The sequence below is a fragment of the Metopolophium dirhodum genome, chromosome 3 (genome assembly GCF_019925205.1).
Source record: "Metopolophium dirhodum isolate CAU chromosome 3, ASM1992520v1, whole genome shotgun sequence".
Classification (NCBI taxonomy): Eukaryota; Metazoa; Arthropoda; class Insecta; order Hemiptera; family Aphididae; genus Metopolophium; species Metopolophium dirhodum.
Window position 1 is genome coordinate 16707704 of NC_083562.1, and position 21237 is coordinate 16728940.

Genomic DNA, 21237 nt, shown 5'->3' on the forward strand with positions numbered 1-21237 from the left:
TTAAAAGGATTATTCTGAACTTAAAATTTACTGTTTTGAGAAAGTCTGAGACAACACAAGTGGGTATAACGGCTCCTTAAGTCTTAACATAAATATACTTGTTAAAATGTAAATCATTGTTATAATACATGGAAGGTCTCGAGAACATATTATATAAGATGATCTTCTACAAAATAACTAAGGACATGTTTTGATTTGTATAGCTCAGAGGATATTTTAATTTAAATGAGTTTAAACAATGTTGGCAACTATTAACTTAAGTTGTTCAAGTCCTATATTCAATAACCGATAAAAATCTAACTATATTTATTTAAACATACTAAACATATTCATATAAAAGCGTGCTTAAGAAAACAAAAAATATTAATTCAAATACGTATAATTGGTTAGACTTGTTATAATGTTATATTAATAACTAAGTGATCTGATCTGGTATTGTCCTTCCCGTGACAAATTAAAATACGTTCATGGAATTACCCCTGATATAACTGAATTAAAGTAGGTATGTTAACTCCACACATTTTTAACATAGATATTAAGGTTATTTTGACAAATATAAAATACAGGTCTAAAATATTATATAGTTATAATAACTGTTTTATTTCATGTAACTAATATTCACTATATAGTCTGTACAAGCGAAAAAAAATTCATTTTCGTGAACTAACAAATCATAGTGCGAAATTCACTTTAAAATGCAAAATTTAAAAAAAATGTCATTAAGGTGCACATCCTCTTCTATTTAGGATTACTGATGTAACAAATTTCAGAACCATGAGTGTGATAGACTTGACTGTAGATCGCTTACAAACACACACGAAAACATTGCCTTTTATTAATAATATTGATGGATAAAACATATTATATAATTTGAATAGTAATCGATAATACTTTATTGCATTTAGAAAACATAGGTACCTAACTGAGTAAACGACATTTTACAAAAGCGTCATGACTTTTTTTTAATAATCGTTTTCTATAGGAGTATTATAGGTACCGAAGGTTTGAGTGAATAAAGGTATTAAGTGATATTCTTCGAAAACTTCACGTCTTTATCCGTGCAACGAGGTAACAAGCATATTATAATATCGTTAATAAAATAATTCTGCTGTAATACAACAAACCAATGCGTGTAAATAGTTAGGTCCCAATATCTTTAGTAATTTACTAGGTATATTAGTTATTTAAACTATAACGTTTCCATCCACTCAATAATAACTAGATATTTTTAAAAAATGTAACTTTATCTTTAAAGGAAAAATGGGGAAAAGCTTGCTTTGTGAATCACCCGGCATATCATTTTTGAACTGTTGAGTAAATACTGACTTACCATATAGATATAACGGTACGGATAGGTTCAGGGTATATTGGTACAAATAGTCAATAGCTTAAAATTAATCTAAATTGCAACAAACAAAACTAAAATCGTTTGATGATAAATAGTTATTTTATGCGTAAATATTCAATTTCGTCAACATTTAAACTTCAGACGCTACCAATAAATATTGTTAGAACTACGCTCAACTTCGCTTTTATAATATTATCGTAAAAAAGCTTACGAGAAACCTTGTATTACATTTTCAAACCTTAGGTATAAATATTTTAAACTCGAGATTTTGGGGAATTTCATTAAAATTCTAACTTTAAACGCTAATAAAAAGATAGTAAACATGCATTCTTGATTTTTTAATTGGTTTATTAGCAAGTTACAACTTATGAGGAATTTTTTATTAAATATCCAAGCTCTTTTACCAAAAATCAATAATTATATCATATTTACTTAAATCATAAAAACCTATTAGGTAAATTAGACAATTTAAAATACTATAAAAAGTAACATATAAAAACAGAGCCAAAATATTTTATTTAAGTTATTTCATGTCTATTTTGTACAAACTAATTATTATTCATTTTTGAGTTACACCAAAAAAACAACATCGATTTAGTCAAAAACTGGTTTTGCGTAAAAATTACTATTTTATTAAATTTTTTTTTTTTGTTTTTCTAATATTATAAAGTATTGAGAATATTTTACTCTTGGCACCTATCTCCTACGAAAAAAAAATATTATCCATATCCAAATTGCTACCAGAAACTATATTCAAAGTTAAAATCCGTAACATTATTACGATCCCAAAAAGTGATAACATACACAGAAATGAAACTCACATCATTATATGCCTAATATAAATTAATTCGTCGCTCCACTCAGAACCTTAATTGATTATCAACATGAACCTACCAATAAACTACTCCTAAACTGATGAAGTGTTTTTCCGCTCTAAAAGTATTTTTAAAAACCAAACAACAAATATTTTAAAATAATTAACTTTCTCCCCAAGATTATAAAATTAATTATTTTAATATTTTCCTCCCGTTACAATATTCTCATTACTCAAAGTGCTAAATACATAAAATATTATAATATTAAAATTTTAACGAGTAAATATTCAAACTGCATTTCACAATGTATACAATATGATAGACATGTAAATTTTAATTTCGCTATATTGATCGTGAATATCGTCGATCATTGTCAAAAACCAAATCAGTGACAAACAAACTTTTTGCAATTTAGATTTTAACAATATACTTTTGGTACCAGAAACAAAATATATGACCAAAGTGTAAACTTTTTTCATTTTCGGATTTGGAACCGTAACGCATACATTACATACTTACATAAGGCTATTATACATTAGCTTATTATCAAATTCTCATATCCCATTGACTAGTTCAATGTATTTTGAGAAATTAATAGGTACCAAAAACCTAATTGGAATTTGAAGCCAAATATTTATCTCACTTATATCGCCTTAGCGTGAACATATTATTACATTAGTTATAGTATATTATTTACTATACAAACAATAATTAAAAATAAATAAACATCGCAAAGTAATTGGAGTCTTGGTTTATATAGAATTACTGTATAGCATTTTTTTCTAAAACTAATATAAAACTAGTAAAGATCATAAAATGATCGTGTAAGTAACAATTTTTTTTACATAACAATTATTTTCAAGAATAAATTGTTATTTTAATTTTGTTTGTCATAAAAAATAAACAAATTTAGTGAAAATTTGTTTTTGAAAATGTTTTTTTTTCACAGTAAAATATTAAATGTCTAATCAATTAATGACCAAAGTAAAAGCACACAATATAGTTACCAGAATATGCCAACATGAACAATTATTTTCCTTGAAAGTTCAATAATATCATCTTAACATAAATAAAGCTTCAAAAATCAAACTCACTAAGCTCTATTAAATTAATATTCAGTTTTTTTTTCACAATAATTTAAATTATTGTAAATACTCAAGTTAAATTCAACAAAATAAAATTGTTGTTTTATTAAATTTAAGATTTATAAGCCTCAGAGTATAAACCTGAACCATGAGCATTAGGCATACTTTTTCTTAATATTTAATTGATTTATTTTTGTGATTTTAATTTTATAGTAAATACACACTTTTAATTTACAAATACAATTTAAAATAAAACGTCTCAGTTAAATTTGATATTATTTATAGAAATATAGTTTTTAAAATATAATTAAAATAACATCGTTTTATTATTTTGAAATTCAAACAGTGGAGAACACAAAATATTTCAAAATTTACTTTTAATATCCACGTCAGTTGAATCCAATAAAAGTGTAATTTCATTACATCTCAGTCCAAAAGCATTGTCTTATTGGTACCCAAGGGAGAAAAGAAAAATAATGATATAAAATAAAAACTACTTTGAAAATTTCACACGAATAAATATTAGTCTCCTTCTTACGAATATAATACAATTTAATAACAATATTATTGTTAAGACGTAGAAAAAACCAAAAAAAATATTTATATTAATTTTTATGAAGAAGGACGTATATAAAATATGATTAAAGGAATTCCTTGACACGAAGAGTCGAGAATATCCAGATTTTGGTGGACTTGCGCCTTACAATCGTTTTTTTGTATCTTGTGCAGTGGTTTATTTATACCTACAAAAATGATTAATAATCATTGATTATATTATTATATTTATTTTAATTTCATACAGTTTTAAAAATACCTATGTATAGAAGGTTAAGTTACCTTATCAATGATTTATCCGATAAACCTTAGAACATTTATTTTCTTATAACAATACTACAAAACATAATAAATATTCAAATCATTGTTCTATTAATAATATATCTAAACGTTTTCATCACATTTCACAATAACTCATTTGTCGATAATTAAACGGGGGGGAGGGGGGGGGGGGGGGGTGGAGTGGCCGAGCGGACATAGGAGTCGGTTGCGACGCGCACCGACGCCGGTTCAAAACCTCGGCTGCGGGCGTTTTTTTCTTCGGGCAAGTCACGGTGTCCGGAAAGAAGTGCCGCCATCACCCACCCGGGCATGGCAGACACCTGCGGGTGCCCACTAACAAATCTGCTAAACTAACAAACACGCGTGTTTAAATCTACAGTACTCTCCCCCATAGTTAAAAAACCACCCAATGGCCTAAGTTGCCGCGGGTTAATTAATAAAAAAAAAAATTAACGAAAAAAAATATAGTAATAATAGCTATTTAAGGTGCAGATTATTATTTGTTTATAACATAAACTAGATACAATAGATTTCTATTTAAATCATACTTTTATGTAGGTAATATTAATTAAATGTATTATTTATTGTAATTTCACAATACAATATTTAGGGATTACATATTTAATTAACAAACACAATATACATTGTATGTAGAGTTAGTAATAATATTTAATCATATACTTTGACGATCAATATTTTTAATGTATAGAATATACCGTTAAGTCAGCAGCTATAATACAAAATAAAGTTTTTTTTCAATTTAAATGTATGAAATGTACAGCCTACAACCGAAATCGAAAAACAAAATATACGACTGAAAGTATAAACTTTTTTCATTTTAGTATTCGTCGTTATAAAATATACACAATACAACACAACCTTTAAATTCCTCTCACAATATATTTATATTTATATTTATACATTGATACATAGGTACCAGATGATTCTCACTCAATCAATAATATCGTAATGAACAAAGTTTAATTGCAGATCAAACGATATTTTAATGGTCCATATTTCCACATTTTGTTTTATTTTGTTTATTATCAAATATAGGTATATAATAATAATAATAGTGTTTTTGCTATTAAAGCATATATTTAGCATTTATTGGTATGACATTTCAGTTTGTAATTTAATTTAAATGAATTAATAAAATTAAAAAACGTGTTTTTTAGTCAAGTACAATACGTGATTTAACAATCTTTATAATACATTTTAATGTAATGAATACTTGATCTACGTTGCTAATACTCAGAAATTAATAGAAATAAAAATCATTAAAATACTTCTTTGTAGATTGCATCAATTTGTAAAATGAGTTGTGGAAATTGAATTGTTTATTTTCAATTTTATATATATTATCAAGAGTTAAATGTGAATTTTACGTAAAATATTAGAGGTAGTTAAAATTTTAACAATGTAACATGCATAATATTATCTTTATAATAACTAATTCATTACCTATGTTTTTTTTTGTTTAAATAAATAAAATAATAATTTACAATCTGTAAAATTAAAAACGATAAGACATAAAAATGTGTGTTTAATTTTAAAACCCCGGATGACGTGATAGAGGAACCACTACTTCAGTACCCATATAAAACGTAATATGTATATTATTAAATTAGTACTTATATTATTATAATATATGTGTACCTATATAATTATATACATTTATTATACCTATACGTATATTATTTTTCATGCGGAGAACCCATTATTGATGTTATTGAAAATAGTATAAAATCAATTTTTATTTGTAGAAAAGGAATTGTGGATTTTATTCAATGATTGTTGTACCTAATAATTTTAAAAAATACATTAGGCAAATAAATAAAAAAAGTTATTTTTAATTTGATTTCAGTTTTTAAATCAATTTTCAATTACCAATTTTGTAAAACGATTTAAATTGTGTTAAATACTATTTCACGGCACTGTATTTTCCCTGGTGTATTTATCCAATTGACAATGCATAAGTTTTAATTAAAATGGACTGAATACTGAAGTCACGCTATTATTTACTCGGATAAAAAAAAATGTGTATCCGTTGATTATACAATTAAAGTAATAAAAACTTATACCTGATTTATGTTATAACGTACTAAGCAGATCGATACATTTAGAAAGATTTATTTTTACCATGCCTTTCGAAAATTTTAATTAGGTATATTGTACATTTCTTCACCTTACGCTCCCTAATATACAAGTTCAGACAAAAGTCATTTTTTTTCTATTTTTGTTTTTGTTAAATTCAGTTTCGGACCTCTCATACTTTTGACGTATCGTATACCGACTGTCGACCTGAAGTATCCTCAATTTAGTCGCTTCTTATGACAGGCACGAGGAGTTCGTAGGAACATTCTGATCCCGTCCTTTAGGGAAAGTTATATTGAAAGTTCAATACAATACATTTGCATAAATAATATAAACACATACATTTTATACATATATGCATATTAATATGTGCACATCCTTATTATTATGATTATGTGTTAAAATACGTATTGTTATAGTAAAAAATAAAAATATGGATTTTCATAATCCTAACGATTTTACTAAGAGTCATTATGTTTTTGTCATAAATTGTAGTTTTTATTCAAAGAAATGACCCTTGGAAGCGTGGCTATTGAGTGCTGTTACATTTGTTATAATAATATTTTACATTTTTAATGTGGATAACATTTTTTGTTTGTAAGTAAAATACATGAATACAAATGGATTAAATAATAATAAACGGACAATAACTGATTTATTTATTATATAAATTCAATTTATTTTTCCAATCCTAATTTTTGAATGTTGAATATTGGAAGTTTAAGTCCTATAGAATTTCGAGTATAGTGTCTTAAAATATTATGTACCTAGGTATTATTATGATTTTGGTCTGACCACAACTTTTTTTCTGATCGATTTCGTGTGGCCTATTTTGCGTTACAGTTTCCATGTCAACCAAACTGTAACAAACATTTAATTAATGTTAAAACGTTATAATTTCAAGTTACTGTATCTAGGTTTCCCCTGGAAACCGATGAATATTATAATTACAATGTCATAGACCATAGTAACCAAAATAAAAATGAACTTACACAATTTGAATACATTTTTTTTTTTAAGTTACCCCTAGCAACCGATGATTAATATAATTCACTACATCACCATAGAAACCTTACTCATAATTTCTTTAAATTTAAATTTTAAAAATACATTATATCATATGATAATATTATTACCTATTATATGATTCAATGTTTTTTTTTTCTGAGAAACATTGAAAATATTAAGTAGCACGCTAAATTTGTTTGTTCCCTCTTCGCAGTTAAAATAAATAATATGTGTTTGAAAGAAATTATGACACTGCATATCATACGGAAGGTTTCTCGCAAGACAGGTTGATCTTAGGCTGTTGATAATTGTTTCCTGAAATTTCTTCTGTGTGCCTGATTGTTAGATCAGTGAAAAATAGTAGATTTTATTTAATTTAATTTGGTTTTTGTTTTGACAAAGAATTTGTCAGGATTGTAAGGTACCTTTTTAGTCTTATCGTTTTTTTTTGTATATTGTGAAACACTTTTGAGCGGAACGTTGTCTGTGGTGGTTGAGGATGCTATATTATTAGCATGTACGTCGATTGTCGGTGTTTTCATTAGTGATGAATTTATTAATGTTACATTCAAGTTTATACTCTAAAATAGTGTCTATACTGATGAGCATAGTGAAAACAAGTGACTGATAAACCATCAAATTGTTGCTATTGATTTAAATAATATAGATGTATTTATAATATCATGGTCTCAATTAAATATATTAGAAATATTTCAAAAGTCCTTAAAAATAAAAACCATACTGCAACTGTAGGTACGTAATCAATTGTTACATTATACATAATACCATTGAATATATATCAATATTCTATATAAATAAAAATAAAAACTATTAAGTATTACTACGAATACTTTAAAACGACGAAGAGTCATTATATAATTATAGGCACCAAAATAGCCAAAATAGTAATAAGTAGAAAAACTATTATCATATTATTCAACTTCATAGATTATTAAATTTGCAATTAGCTACGTTAAAGGTTTACGCAGTTATATTATCCCGTTAAACCTTTAAAATAAATAATATTTAGAACGCAATCGATTTAAAGAAGATATCCTGTAAAACTAATCTTAAGGGGAAATCGCATTAAATGAATTAGGCATTGGTCGGAGAAGAGGGCTTTTTGGGATAAAAGGAAAAGCATTCAGCACATTTCAGTTCAAGTCAAAATGAACATTCGAGTTTTTCTAAGAAAATCTCATTCCTCCCAATTATCGTTACCTATAAGAGAAATCCATAGAAGATTTTTTAATTCGATTGATCCAGTATCGTAAGAAACGTTAGAAGAAAATTGTTTCCTTACGTTTATATGGTGTAACATTAATTCCAGAATACTGTGTTCATACAATTTAAATTAAAAATATATTTTGCAAAATTTTCAGTTTATTTCAGTATTTAGTCCATAACTTCAAAATTAAAATATTTCAAATAGTTTTCTTTGGAAAATTATGGATTAAAAGAAGAAAAACAGCTTAAAACTTGTTTTCAATTTCTACGAACGAAATCGGTTGCAAACATATTTAAGCGATGAGCAAATAATATAAGGTATGTGGTTTGATGGTTCTTCGAATAGCTTAACCACGTTATATTACACTTCAAAAGAATAAAGTTAATAAAGTTTTAAACAAATGCTTCGCACTAGTAAAATGTTGGTTTCTTGTCTATTTTATAGTTAAAACAGAAAGTAAAAAGCACGAAGTTGTTTAACTAAAAATAATGTTGGTTCTTAAACAAAATGTAATAAAATACCGATATTATTATTACGAAATTCCTCTTTGGTAAATTGTATACAAATAACAATAAAGAGACGTAATCAGTAATCATATTATAATTTTTTTCATCACTGACTGTGAACTGTAAAAAGAACAAATGTCAAATATATTATGTAGATATCTTGTTTCAGTTATTACAGTCTATAAAGTCTTAATTATTGTAATATAATTTAATAAATATTTTGAATAAATATTCTACAAACATTTTTATTTATGACTCTATCATAAAAATGTAAATGTAAATTATTTTTGATTGTCTTAATATACAATGATATAATGACATCTGAAAAAAAAATAATACATACAACTTACCATTGTATAGATATGCAGATTACACATAGTAATTATTGAGTTATAATAGTTGTTACTGAGAAACTATACAATAACCCACAAAAATAAGGCACAAAAAGAAACAGACACATCATTGTTAAAATTAATACATTCATCGATACGCTAAAATTAAAAACTAAAATAAATTGGAAATATAAAATGTCAAAAAATAATTTAAAAAAAATAAAAATTGTATCATGTATTGAAAATGCTTATGTAAATATTTGGTGAAAAAAATATCAATTATCTATGATATTAGTTATTGAAATAAAAAAATAAGAACATTTTTGTAAAAAAGTAAAATTGTACTCAATTTCATCAAAATTTAAATTTTTGACTCTTATAAAAAAAAAATGTGAAATATTACACTCAATTTTTTTATTTAATTAAAACGACTTATAGAGAAATATTGTACTGAATTTTGAAGTATACACAAAATTGTATTCAATCATAAATACTTTTTTATTATCTGAAAGCAATAGCAACTCTATATATTATTATAAACAAAAAAATATTCGATTTTCGTGAGTTAAAACAAAATTCATGTGTAAGTTGCCCTATAGCAACCTATGTAGGTTGAAAAACAAAGCTACAAACCCTCACCGGGTCTCAAGGATTCTATTGATAAATGAAAACAGTCAAGTTAATTTTGAGTCTATAAAAAACAAAGGAATAAAGAAATAAATATAGAAAGAAAGAAAGACAGAAAGAAACATTAATTTGTATATAATATATAGATGCAAGATAACTATGTTATTCAAGAAAATGGTTTGAGTGAAAATTAAAAACATATTTATCCACTATTGACTAAAGAGTATGGACGTTAGTCGTTACCATGTAAACCGTTTTAAGCCATTTTGGTGTTCGTAATGGTCTTGGGATTTCCTAAATTGGCTTTCATGCTTCTCCAGAGACGTCCTATCAAGCAATAAATCAACTTTGTTCATCGAAGAAAATAGTATTTTCATCGATGTGTTAGTTTTATAAAATCATTCACTGGTCACGATTTTGGCCTTTAATAAGCAACATGACATCAATGTTTGAACCCAATGAAATTTATATGACAGCTTTTATCATCAAACTATAATAATAAAGTGGTTTTGAAATGTTTACACCCATGTTCATTTTTATTAAATGATAAACGTCACAAGTAATAACGTACATATATAATGTATTTTATTAATAAGTCTGTATTATTAAATACTTGTATTTGTATAACAAATTTATAAATAAATTACAATATGATGTAATACTAGATGTATTACTTAATTATTTTTTAGTGCTAAATGACAGATATTTTTATTTTTACGTAAAATATTTTTAAAACTATATATCAATGAAAATATAATATGTAGGTATAATGAATAATGGTTACTGATTATGGAATATTACTCTTTAACTTAATCTTTAATTTTATCAGAATACAAAATAGTGTCTATTACAATATAATTAATATATTTTTCTGATCAAAAATCAAATTGATTTTAAATTTAAAAAAATAAATAGAATTTGAGATGACTGATAAAACAAATAGATAAGACTAATACACATTAAGTATGTACATTTTTTTATGTTATTTAATTTAATTATATCGATCATAATATTATCTGCTCCGCACGCGAGTACCTTAAGCATTGCTTGATCAGATGGATATCTGCAGTTGGTTCCAAATATAAAATATACAACTTGCATGAATGTCTGAAAATGTTATAACTGTCATCTATACGTTAAACATAAGCTATTATCTATCATCTTCAACTTTTAAATATTAAAACAAAAATAAGGCAGCACAATCAACAATTTACAGCCGTGCTGACTCTAAGAAATTGCACCCAATCAACTTGCTTTATAGTCATCAATTTGCATATAGTCCCCACCACAGATTTCTCTGACGGTAGTTTTATGAGTGTCAACGTAGACATATTATGTATTAGTTTACACTACACCTCGCTAACCTAGACACTAGCTAAGATATCAAATATTCCCGAAAATATGTGTTTCAACTATTAGTAGATACTAGAGTTATATACAAGTAAAATAAGTTTTCTAATTAAAAATGTATTGGTAGAATCAAAGAAAACTAATCACTACAAAAACATTGGCGTTTTAAAATTTAAAACCTCATAACTATATTTATTTTTTACATTTTGATTGGTATACCATGTCATTAAAACATCTGAAAATAAATAATGCATACCTTATAGGTACTTACCATTGTATAGATATGCAATTTTTTACGAATTATGGATTTTGACTATAATAAAATAAAATATTCAATAATTATAAATATTTAAAGATTAAGCGGTGCTTTGATTTCACTTATGGAATAAATAAATAATTAAACCTAGAATTTAAACTTTGTGAGATTATATAAAAAAAATTTCATTTTATGATTATATTTTTTACAAACATAATAATTTATTAAAAACATAAAACTGCAATAATAATCTAACTATATTTTCATTATTATAATATTGTTCACTAATAATTTTAAATTGTCAAAATTTTATTTAAAACAATACCATTAATATTTATACACACTTAAATAGTCAGATAAATGATTAAGGCAGTACCAAATAATTTAGAAAAATATGTTATCTTAATAATTTGTAATTTAGGTATTCCTATGGTCTCATTTTCACATTATGATTATTTTTACAAAATTCAAATTAATGTAAATTTTACATAACAGTTTTTTGGTTATATTCCAACAAAATGTAATTTGTCTTAAAATGTATTACATATAATATTTTGAACTTGTTGTTATAAAATTAACATTTTATATTATGTAGTAAATCAAACCCAATTTACAATACTGCCTAATTTAACCGCTATATTAAATTGGTAATTTAACAATTATACTAAAAAGTATTTCATAATATTTATTAAATATAGGTTAGGTTAAATTAATATTAATTTCATGTTAAATACATAATTATTTTATACAACTAAAAAAAAAAAAATGTTTAATTATTATCACCGATGTAGGTTAGGTTAGGTAATATACATTATCGTATATTAATATTATATTATTTACCTATCGTAATATGATTTTTTTATGATGCTTATTTATATTGAATGTATGATTTAAAATTGTATAACTCATTACGCGTAATGACTTTGCATCTTGAAATCTATAATAAACAATAAAACAGTTTTGAATTTACTCACTTTTGTATTTGAATCTAAATAGAAATGAACACCAAAAAGATGTATTCACTACTGACAAATTATAGTCTCGCCAAAGGTTATAGCTATTAACATAATACGTAAATACGGTGTCGCTATTAGTTGGGTTTGCGATTAGGTAAAAACAAATTCCTCTAATAATAGTTATCAACCCTCAATTATATAATGATATTCTCTGCAATATTTGCTTAAAGGTTTAGAAGGGTGTCCATTGACCAATACCTTTTTACTTTTGTTGCTAATGTTCTACATGTACGTTAGTAATCGTTGGGTTCTATCAGACATTTTTAATGTATATTATACCAAACAAAAACAGACCCTTTGATAATTTAAAAAAAAAATGTAATTTTACACATTGATTGCAATACTTGTGCAAACCATCCTCACACACAAAGAAACGTATAGTTTCAAGTTTTACTTTAATTTTTAATACTGTTTTTAAATTGTTTTATAAACTGTTAATACTTTTGATAACAACATTTTGTATTAAAACAATATTGATTAATTTTCCTTATCAATCAAATAATGTATTGTAAAAAGATTACTTTTTTATTTGTATAATATATAAGTACCTATGTAATTGCATTCATACTTGGGTATTGTATTTTTTTTTATCGGCATTTAATTTGTATACAAAAATATTTAAATTACCAAATACAAAATAATATAACTAAGATAAAAGTTTGAATTTTTTTAAATATACAATTACTTGCAAAATATGAAATTGTATACTATCTAAGAAGAATGTGAACTAGTATTTGTATTAAAAGAAAATATAGCCCTTCAGTCGTTACTTATTTTTTGAGTAAAATGAAGTATATTATGTTGTTTTACAATATTATATTTTATTTATTTAAAGTCTTTTTTTAATAAATACGGGTTTCAAAAAGTTTCTATTTTCTCTATAGTTTCTCTGAGCATTAGGAACGATTATCGTCAACCGTTAAAAATATTTGAAAAATTTAAGCCCGCGTGGTTTTAACCAGGTTCCACCCAGAATAATCTTCAAAGTTAATATCTGAAATTCACAGCATACTGACATCACTACCTTGTGCTGAGGTGAATGAAACGTGATAGCCAGTCTCTTTTGATCCTATTCAGATTATTTAAGTCGTTTATTACAAGATAGTTGTTGTTGTTGGTTTTAATAATATAAAAATATTATTTTTAAATTTATTCTATTAGTTTTTAATTTTTACAAGTGGATTTATGTGGAGTTGTAGCATACACATTTTGAACATATCATAAGTTATTCTAATATTATAGAACACATTTGTCAATAACGAAAAAATAACTACCTACATGGATACTTTATTGTGAAACTTCATATTTTTTATTTTTAAATTTTTATTTGAAATACAACATCTATAAACTATTTAATTACATATTAATTGTATAATACTAATTAACATATTATAGTTATTCTCTATAGTATTTTATGTATTACCAACGACATATTCCAGAAATATAATAAACATGAAACTAACATACATTTGTGAATATTGTGTTCCAATTAATATACTATACGAGTCCGTATAAGTAATATATGTATATATAGTATTATGACTTCGTAAACAGTTGATTCCCTTAAGAAATGTAGAGTGATGTAGAGTAAAAAAAAAACATTGCGGGTAGGTACCCGGGGGTACCGGTATAACAAGTAAACATACCACATAGGTAGGTTACTGATATAAATTTGAATAGGTATATGAAGTTTTATTATTACTTTACACAATAATAAATGTAATACATTTATCATTGAAATAAGTTACATGAATTATATTAGAACATTTTTATTTTATGTTGTATATTGTTGAATGTACAACGCACGTGAAACTTACATGAAACTTGTAATATATAATGATAATAATGACCTACATTAGCCAATTTGAATATTATTGTTTTAATTCAAAATACATTTGTTATTTATTCAATAACTTTTTTTTTATTGATACAAAACCAATTATATTTAAACAACGTAACTTACTTAAAATTTAAAGTGTAATAACTAATAAATAATAATCTAGTACACATGCGCCACAAAATATAATAAATCTGTATTTTTTATATTTAATTTAATAACTCATCCTTCAGAAATCTTAAAGTGTTAAATCTAAAATAAATAGTTATTATCGCATTTTAAAATTTAAATTCTATTGTGTGATATAGGACATTACTGTAATACGTATTAATGTTATTTTATGTACCTATCAAGAAACACTTTTAAGATTTGTGCAAATTTATATAAAGAAAATAACTCACGGAGCACAACTATAATCCTAAAAATATTAATTCATAATAAACTTGAAAATATAATAGTATGGTATGGGGAGACTAGCATTCCATTTCTTTATAGGTCTATGATTGAAACCCTAAGCAAATAATCCAAAAAATGTCCCACCCACTACCCTCCTACTATATATGTATGCTGATTTAGATTTTTTGTTATAGAACGTCATCAATAACTTAACGCAAACAAAATACTTTCATACACACAATAGATATAAATTACGTGATCTATATTATGTGAAATCTATGAACATAGATACATTCATCCACCTAAATTTAAATAAAAAAAAAAAAAAAAATTTCTAGGGCTAAGCAATTGCAATAGATAAACGTCGTTCACCACGCCACTAAATGTAACATAACTTAGAACCTTCATTCGACCAGAGTAATAAAATAACTATGTAGACAAATATATAATGTGTTAAACCAATATATCTAGTACATTTAATGTACTAATATTGTATTTTAATAGTTATAGTTATTATCTTATTTATATCTTATCTTCTATTACAATAAAGTATAAAGACTATATTTTTAGGAAAAAATTAATATGGTTTTCAGGATTAACTATGAAAAACAGTTTAGTTAAAAGAACATAATAATTATTATATTTTATTTACATTTTCGCTATAAAGTAGTACATGTTCTTAAAATACAATAAACAATGTATCTATTACTTTTAGTTTATACGTCTTAGTATGTGAATTAATAAATTATAATCGATTTAGAAAAGTATACAAATCGTACAAAATATAAATGTTGTATAATAAGTTTGTGTGATCAATTAATTTGGTAAGATATTCGATTCATGAGTGAAGAAAATCGTTTATTGGTGAAGTCCAGAATAAGATACTTAAATATTATAATAATATTAATTTACCCACATATCACAAAATTAAAGTATTCAGACAAATATTACTTTTGATACTTATTAAACAATTTGAAGTTTGTATTAAACGTATAAATAGTTAGTATAAATTTGTAATCATACAAAAAGTTAAATAGAACTAAAACTAAAGTTTTCATTTTTATCTACAAAATAAATACCTAACAAATTTTGATGACTCCACCCCGAGTTGAAGATGGAAGCAATTAAAAATTCCCCAAAGACAATAATGACGAAAATAAAAACCATTACATTCATTGCTCCTCTGAGAATCTAAAATACAATTTTTTTAATTGAAAATTTAAATCAAATGTTGTCTAGCAATGTACCCACTGAAAGTAATGTACAGCGGGTTGATGTTGGTTTCAAAAAGTAAATTGAAAACAAATAAAAATGTTGATTACCTTACCCTACCTTTCCCCCACACTACCATCATACAAACATTTTTCCTGGCTACAACCTTGACTGAAACAGAATATGCATTTTAAAAATGTAATATTTTAGGTTTAATTAACAATAGTCACTAAATGTAAGAAATACTTGAATAGTTAAACGACAAATAATATATAATTATAATAATTAATTTCCAATTAGAGAGCACAACTTCACTCTAACTTAAGTTTGTTTACCTACTCTATATTGTACATACCCACAAGGTAAAATAAATAACTTGACAATAGAAAATATCATTCTGGTTATGGTCTGTATGACTGTATATAATACAATTTATGTTTGTCATAGAAAAAAGCTTAATATTGTATCGCATGCTATAGACTTGTGACGACTAAATCTATTATAAAACTATACTTACTACCAACGTTATCTGTTAACATTATTGTTATTAATCTTTAATTGAAATGTGGTTTTTTCATAAATATATTTCGTGTACGTATTAATGGGTACCATAATTCAAAAGTTATATTTACTCACGTGCTGCATTCAGAATATTTTGCAACTTTCCGTGTGCGTTGTGAGTGTATTCAAGCATATTAACTATGCATATTGCTCTTAATTAGTATTTTTATTATGGAGTGGGGAATTTGAATTTTTAAGTATTAGTTACCTACAGTATATTACCAATAAATCTAAAATCGGTCAATATTCAACGGTTAAGAATGAAGTAAACTATAATATTTAGCTAGTGTTTAAGATGTATATGCGGTATACTATTTGAAACTTAATATGATATTAGTATAACACATATTTTATAAGTAAGAATACTATAACACTAACGGTTATAGTATTACTTAAGTTTGTCAAAAGTCTAAATTTATAGTTACGTGGTAAATATTGAAACTAAATATCTGATCAAAATATTTAGAATACTCGTAAGTGGATGTTTAAATGAATATTATCTATAAGCTATTTATTTCCTCAGTCCCCATTATTAAAGTACTTAATGCCTTCTTTAATAAATTCCACTGGTTCCTTTGTTTATTTTTTTACCTTTTTCTCTTATCTCCCATTAATAATTCATGTAAATTATTTACATTGTGCTTAATATTTAATTGACTATCGTAATAAATAGTATATCTGTTGATATTACAATAAAAAAAAAAAAAAAACAATTAATTGAACATCGTAATATTATTTTGCATATTTTTCAATATTACTTTTGGAGTGATATGAATATATTATTACATTTTCATAAGTGATATATTTACTAATAAGTACAATTTTAAATCCATCCCTACCTATTTTATTGCATTTGTAACCCTTAAAAACGTGTTAAAAAATGTTATTCTATCAAAAAAACATCCAATGATTGTTATAGAAGTACATCAAGTTTAACAGATTTAACTGAAATAAAACCATACCTGGGTTACTTGAAATACGGTAACAACAAATGTTAAATATAAGTATGTAACAAATAGGGGTACAAGTTTATAAATTCCTAACTACTTACTACAACTGTGTATATTAAGATGGAAAATGAAGGGGTTGTAATTATGTTGTAAGCACATTACTTTTAAGACAACAATAATTAGATGTTGTGAATATGAAGTAAAAAGATAAATTAAGTTAATATGTTTTGAATGTTGTAAGATCATTTTTTTTCCTGAAAAACAAAGACAATATTTTATATGAATTTCAATTTTGTATTTTAAACTCAAAGAGGTTACACAATATTTAAAAAAAAAAAATTAAAATTCCAGACATTAAAAAACTCTAAAAGTTTCATACAGTGCCATCCTAATGGCATTTTAGATATAACAGAAGTTTAAAAAAGAAAAATATTTCCCTTTGATTATATTATTATGTGTACTGTTGTCACTTTTTCAGATAAAAAAAACTCCTTTAAAAGTTACATAAAGATCATTGGTATAATTACTTTTTCAAAAAAATATATTTTTAGGTTTTTTTTATTTGAATATAATATTACATAATAATATAATTTAATACATTTTACTTTTACCAGTATACAATTTTGAAACTATTGATTCATTATTTCTATTTATTATTATTACTATTATAATTATACTATTATATCACCGTGTATGGTGCTTATGACAAGTGTTAACACGTAATTTATTACACATTTTTTTTATATAAAATATAATTCATACTTCAAAAGGACCTTTATTACTCATTATTATAACAGATATTACTAAGTCCAATACAAAACTTTGTTTGAAATTCGATTGTATTTCTTGAACATTACGTTTATAATAATGAATTAAAGAACTATAATAGTAAACTGATAGGTAAGCGATAGACGAATTTCCAACTATATCACTCCTAGAAAGTCTCACCATCGACCAACATACACCTACGTGGATATTTTTACACTTTTAGTTAAACATTAATTTCTTAGGATCATACGAAGGAGGAAGGATTTTTTCATTTTAATATATATATGACGAGAGTAAAATCTGACCGTTACACAAGTTTTCTGCAGGTAACTGCGAGTTTTATGGTAATTAAAATCTTCTAGGATACATCGAGTGAGTGTATTTATTTTATATGTTTAAGTTTCAGCTATGAACTCGCAATGGCACGCATGAATACGCGTTCAGTAACTGATAAAAAAAAAGTCAGACGGAGTCCGATTAAGGGCACTAATCTCGCTACTCTCGTCTTAGTGCGTCCGAGCAGGATTGTAGAAAGTTGAAATATTTAATATGAAAGCAACAAGAAATCATGGTATATGAAAAATTATTGTGAGCCATGCGTCTCTGTTATAACGGTACTGGCTTAAATGTATTAATTTCTTCAACACTTCACTGTTATTTCTCGATATACGCTTAGGGTACTAAACCGTCATCAAAACATAAACGTTTCAAAGTACCGACCATACTCGATTTCTGACCCTCATAATTTCGGATTTGTAAGGGATGTTTATCGCCTGTTTATTTCGCCCGTTAGGATCGAAAAATTGTTTAAAACAGTAGAGGAAAATTCAAAATTTATAATAATAATAACAATAATAAATATATTATATAACAATTGTAAAACCAGTACAGATACGATATATGTGGATAACTAACATCTAAAAAACATGTAAAAAAAAAAAACCCGAAACTGACCTGTCCACGATTGAGGAACCCGTGTTTCCTGGCCACCCTGTCCGCCTGCTGTCCGTGGTCGCCACCAACGCTGGCCACTCGGACGGCGAACTGGTTGGTGTAATGCGCGGCCGCGTCGATGTCGGCGGTGACGGCGGCAAGCCACACCGGAAGCAACAGCAGCATGACGGCCGTCGGACCGACCGGATCAAGACGATAGTGGCGATGGGCGTTCGACGCCATCGTTGTGGCGTGTGCTACTGGTGGCGGTGGTGGTCGCGCGCGCGTCTGTTGTCGTCGTGCCGGCGGCGAGTCGTCGTCGTCGCGGGGGTGCGCGCGTCCTATGGCCAGCGGGTGTAACTATATACGCCGCCGCCGCTACCTATCAAACATTCATATCCGGTCTGATCCACATCACACATCACACACACGCACATACACACCCTCAACACGTCTTCGCCAACCACCCACAGCCAAAGATCGGGGGGAAGGGATGCAATTGGTTAGCAAAAAAAAAAAAAAAATTATAACAAAGAAGTGCGCAAAGTGGGCGACCGGGCGAGCAAAAGTTTACGGGACGAACATTGCAACGGATGTGATGCGCGAAGAGGAAATAGAAAAACGGTTAGGTGCACATATTATATTATATAGACCTACGACTTACGATAAAGTACGACTGTAGCGTTGTAGTCGTTGTAATAGTAATATGACAAATGCAATGTTCCCGATCGTCCCACACCCTCCACCGACCCGATTTCCACGATATTGCATTATGCAAAACGAAAATGTCGAACGATTTATACTCGAGCTCCACGTCGCTACGACTCCTATATTATACTATATGCGTTGGAATCGAGTTTTGAAAAAAAAAAATTACTCCGAGAATAGTTGAGTTTATACCTACTTCCGACTCTTGTCTCGATGCTTATAACAATATAATATATTGTCATTGTGTCCAAGTTTAGTGCCATCTCATCCTCCCTATACTTATTAGAACTTGAAATAATTGATCGTCCATCTTTCTATAATTTTAAACTTTGTTGCACAATCGTGAAAAGTGAACATTAAAAGCGTAGTATTTATTATTGTAATTGCACATATTTTACCGTTTAGAAAAAACAAAGAATGTAGTAAAACAAAAATTAAATCTTATTATCTTCATTTCGTGAAATAAATACAAATTTTAAAACAGAATAATGTTGTTGTTGCCGTTTTTTAAACAATATTTAAAAATTAACTAACCCAAGCTGTTACGTTATACTATTTTTTGCCAACCAAAGGCTCAACTGTTACAGACATTTTGCTATAAGTATAGAAGTATAGCGGTGACGATCAAACAATACAATTATGACGTGCATGGTATACGAAGCTAAAATGGGTACTTTGCCAACGTCTAAACAGTAAATGCTTACATCTAACGACGTATCTGCGGGTTGTTCAAACAATATTGTTACGCCAGGGTAAAAATATATAATGGTATGAAATAATTTCACCACGCAGACACCACGAACAATGTAATATAGCATAATACTATAATGTATTGCATCCGTATTTGTTATGTCGATGTGAAAAAAAAAATTCAGGAAATATCGATTGACAATCGGATAAAAACCGTGTGAGTGATAATTCTTTATCTTTTTCCTTGAAAATTTAATGATTGACATAATCGCTTTAATAACTACTTACTTATTTATAATTTGGGACCCATCGGTATAGGTGATATGTATTAAATCTCCTGTTGGAAATGTTAATTTCTTATTCAATAGTATAAATTAAAATGCTAATACCTATATGTAATTCAAATTGATCATTAAACAGTGCTCATCCAAGCATTAAATTATTACAACAGATATAACGGATTTCCGCGATTTACTTTCATGAGGTTATTAAAAATTAAGCGATAAATTAGTTTTATGGTGTACAATACTACAAAACCAATACCTATTACTGTCTTAAGCATTTTGGTTTTATTATTTATTATACTACAAATGTATTACCTATACACTATTATCATTTATAATTTATAATTTACTGATCCTATATTATTAAACATATGATTATGTACTATGCAGAAA

The 21237-nt window shown here is 26.4% G+C and overlaps 1 protein-coding gene across 1 annotated transcript in view; it reads right to left on the reverse strand.

Moving 5' to 3' along the window:
- Nucleotides 1-19426, reverse strand: part of LOC132940205 (uncharacterized) — a 113678-nt gene extending 94252 nt beyond the window's left edge. The window contains 1 exon segment of the mRNA XM_061007672.1: nucleotides 19184-19426. Coding sequence (XP_060863655.1) covers nucleotides 19184-19405 — 222 coding nt within the window. The 5' untranslated portion in view covers nucleotides 19406-19426.
- Nucleotides 19427-21237: the final 1811 nt, after the last annotated feature.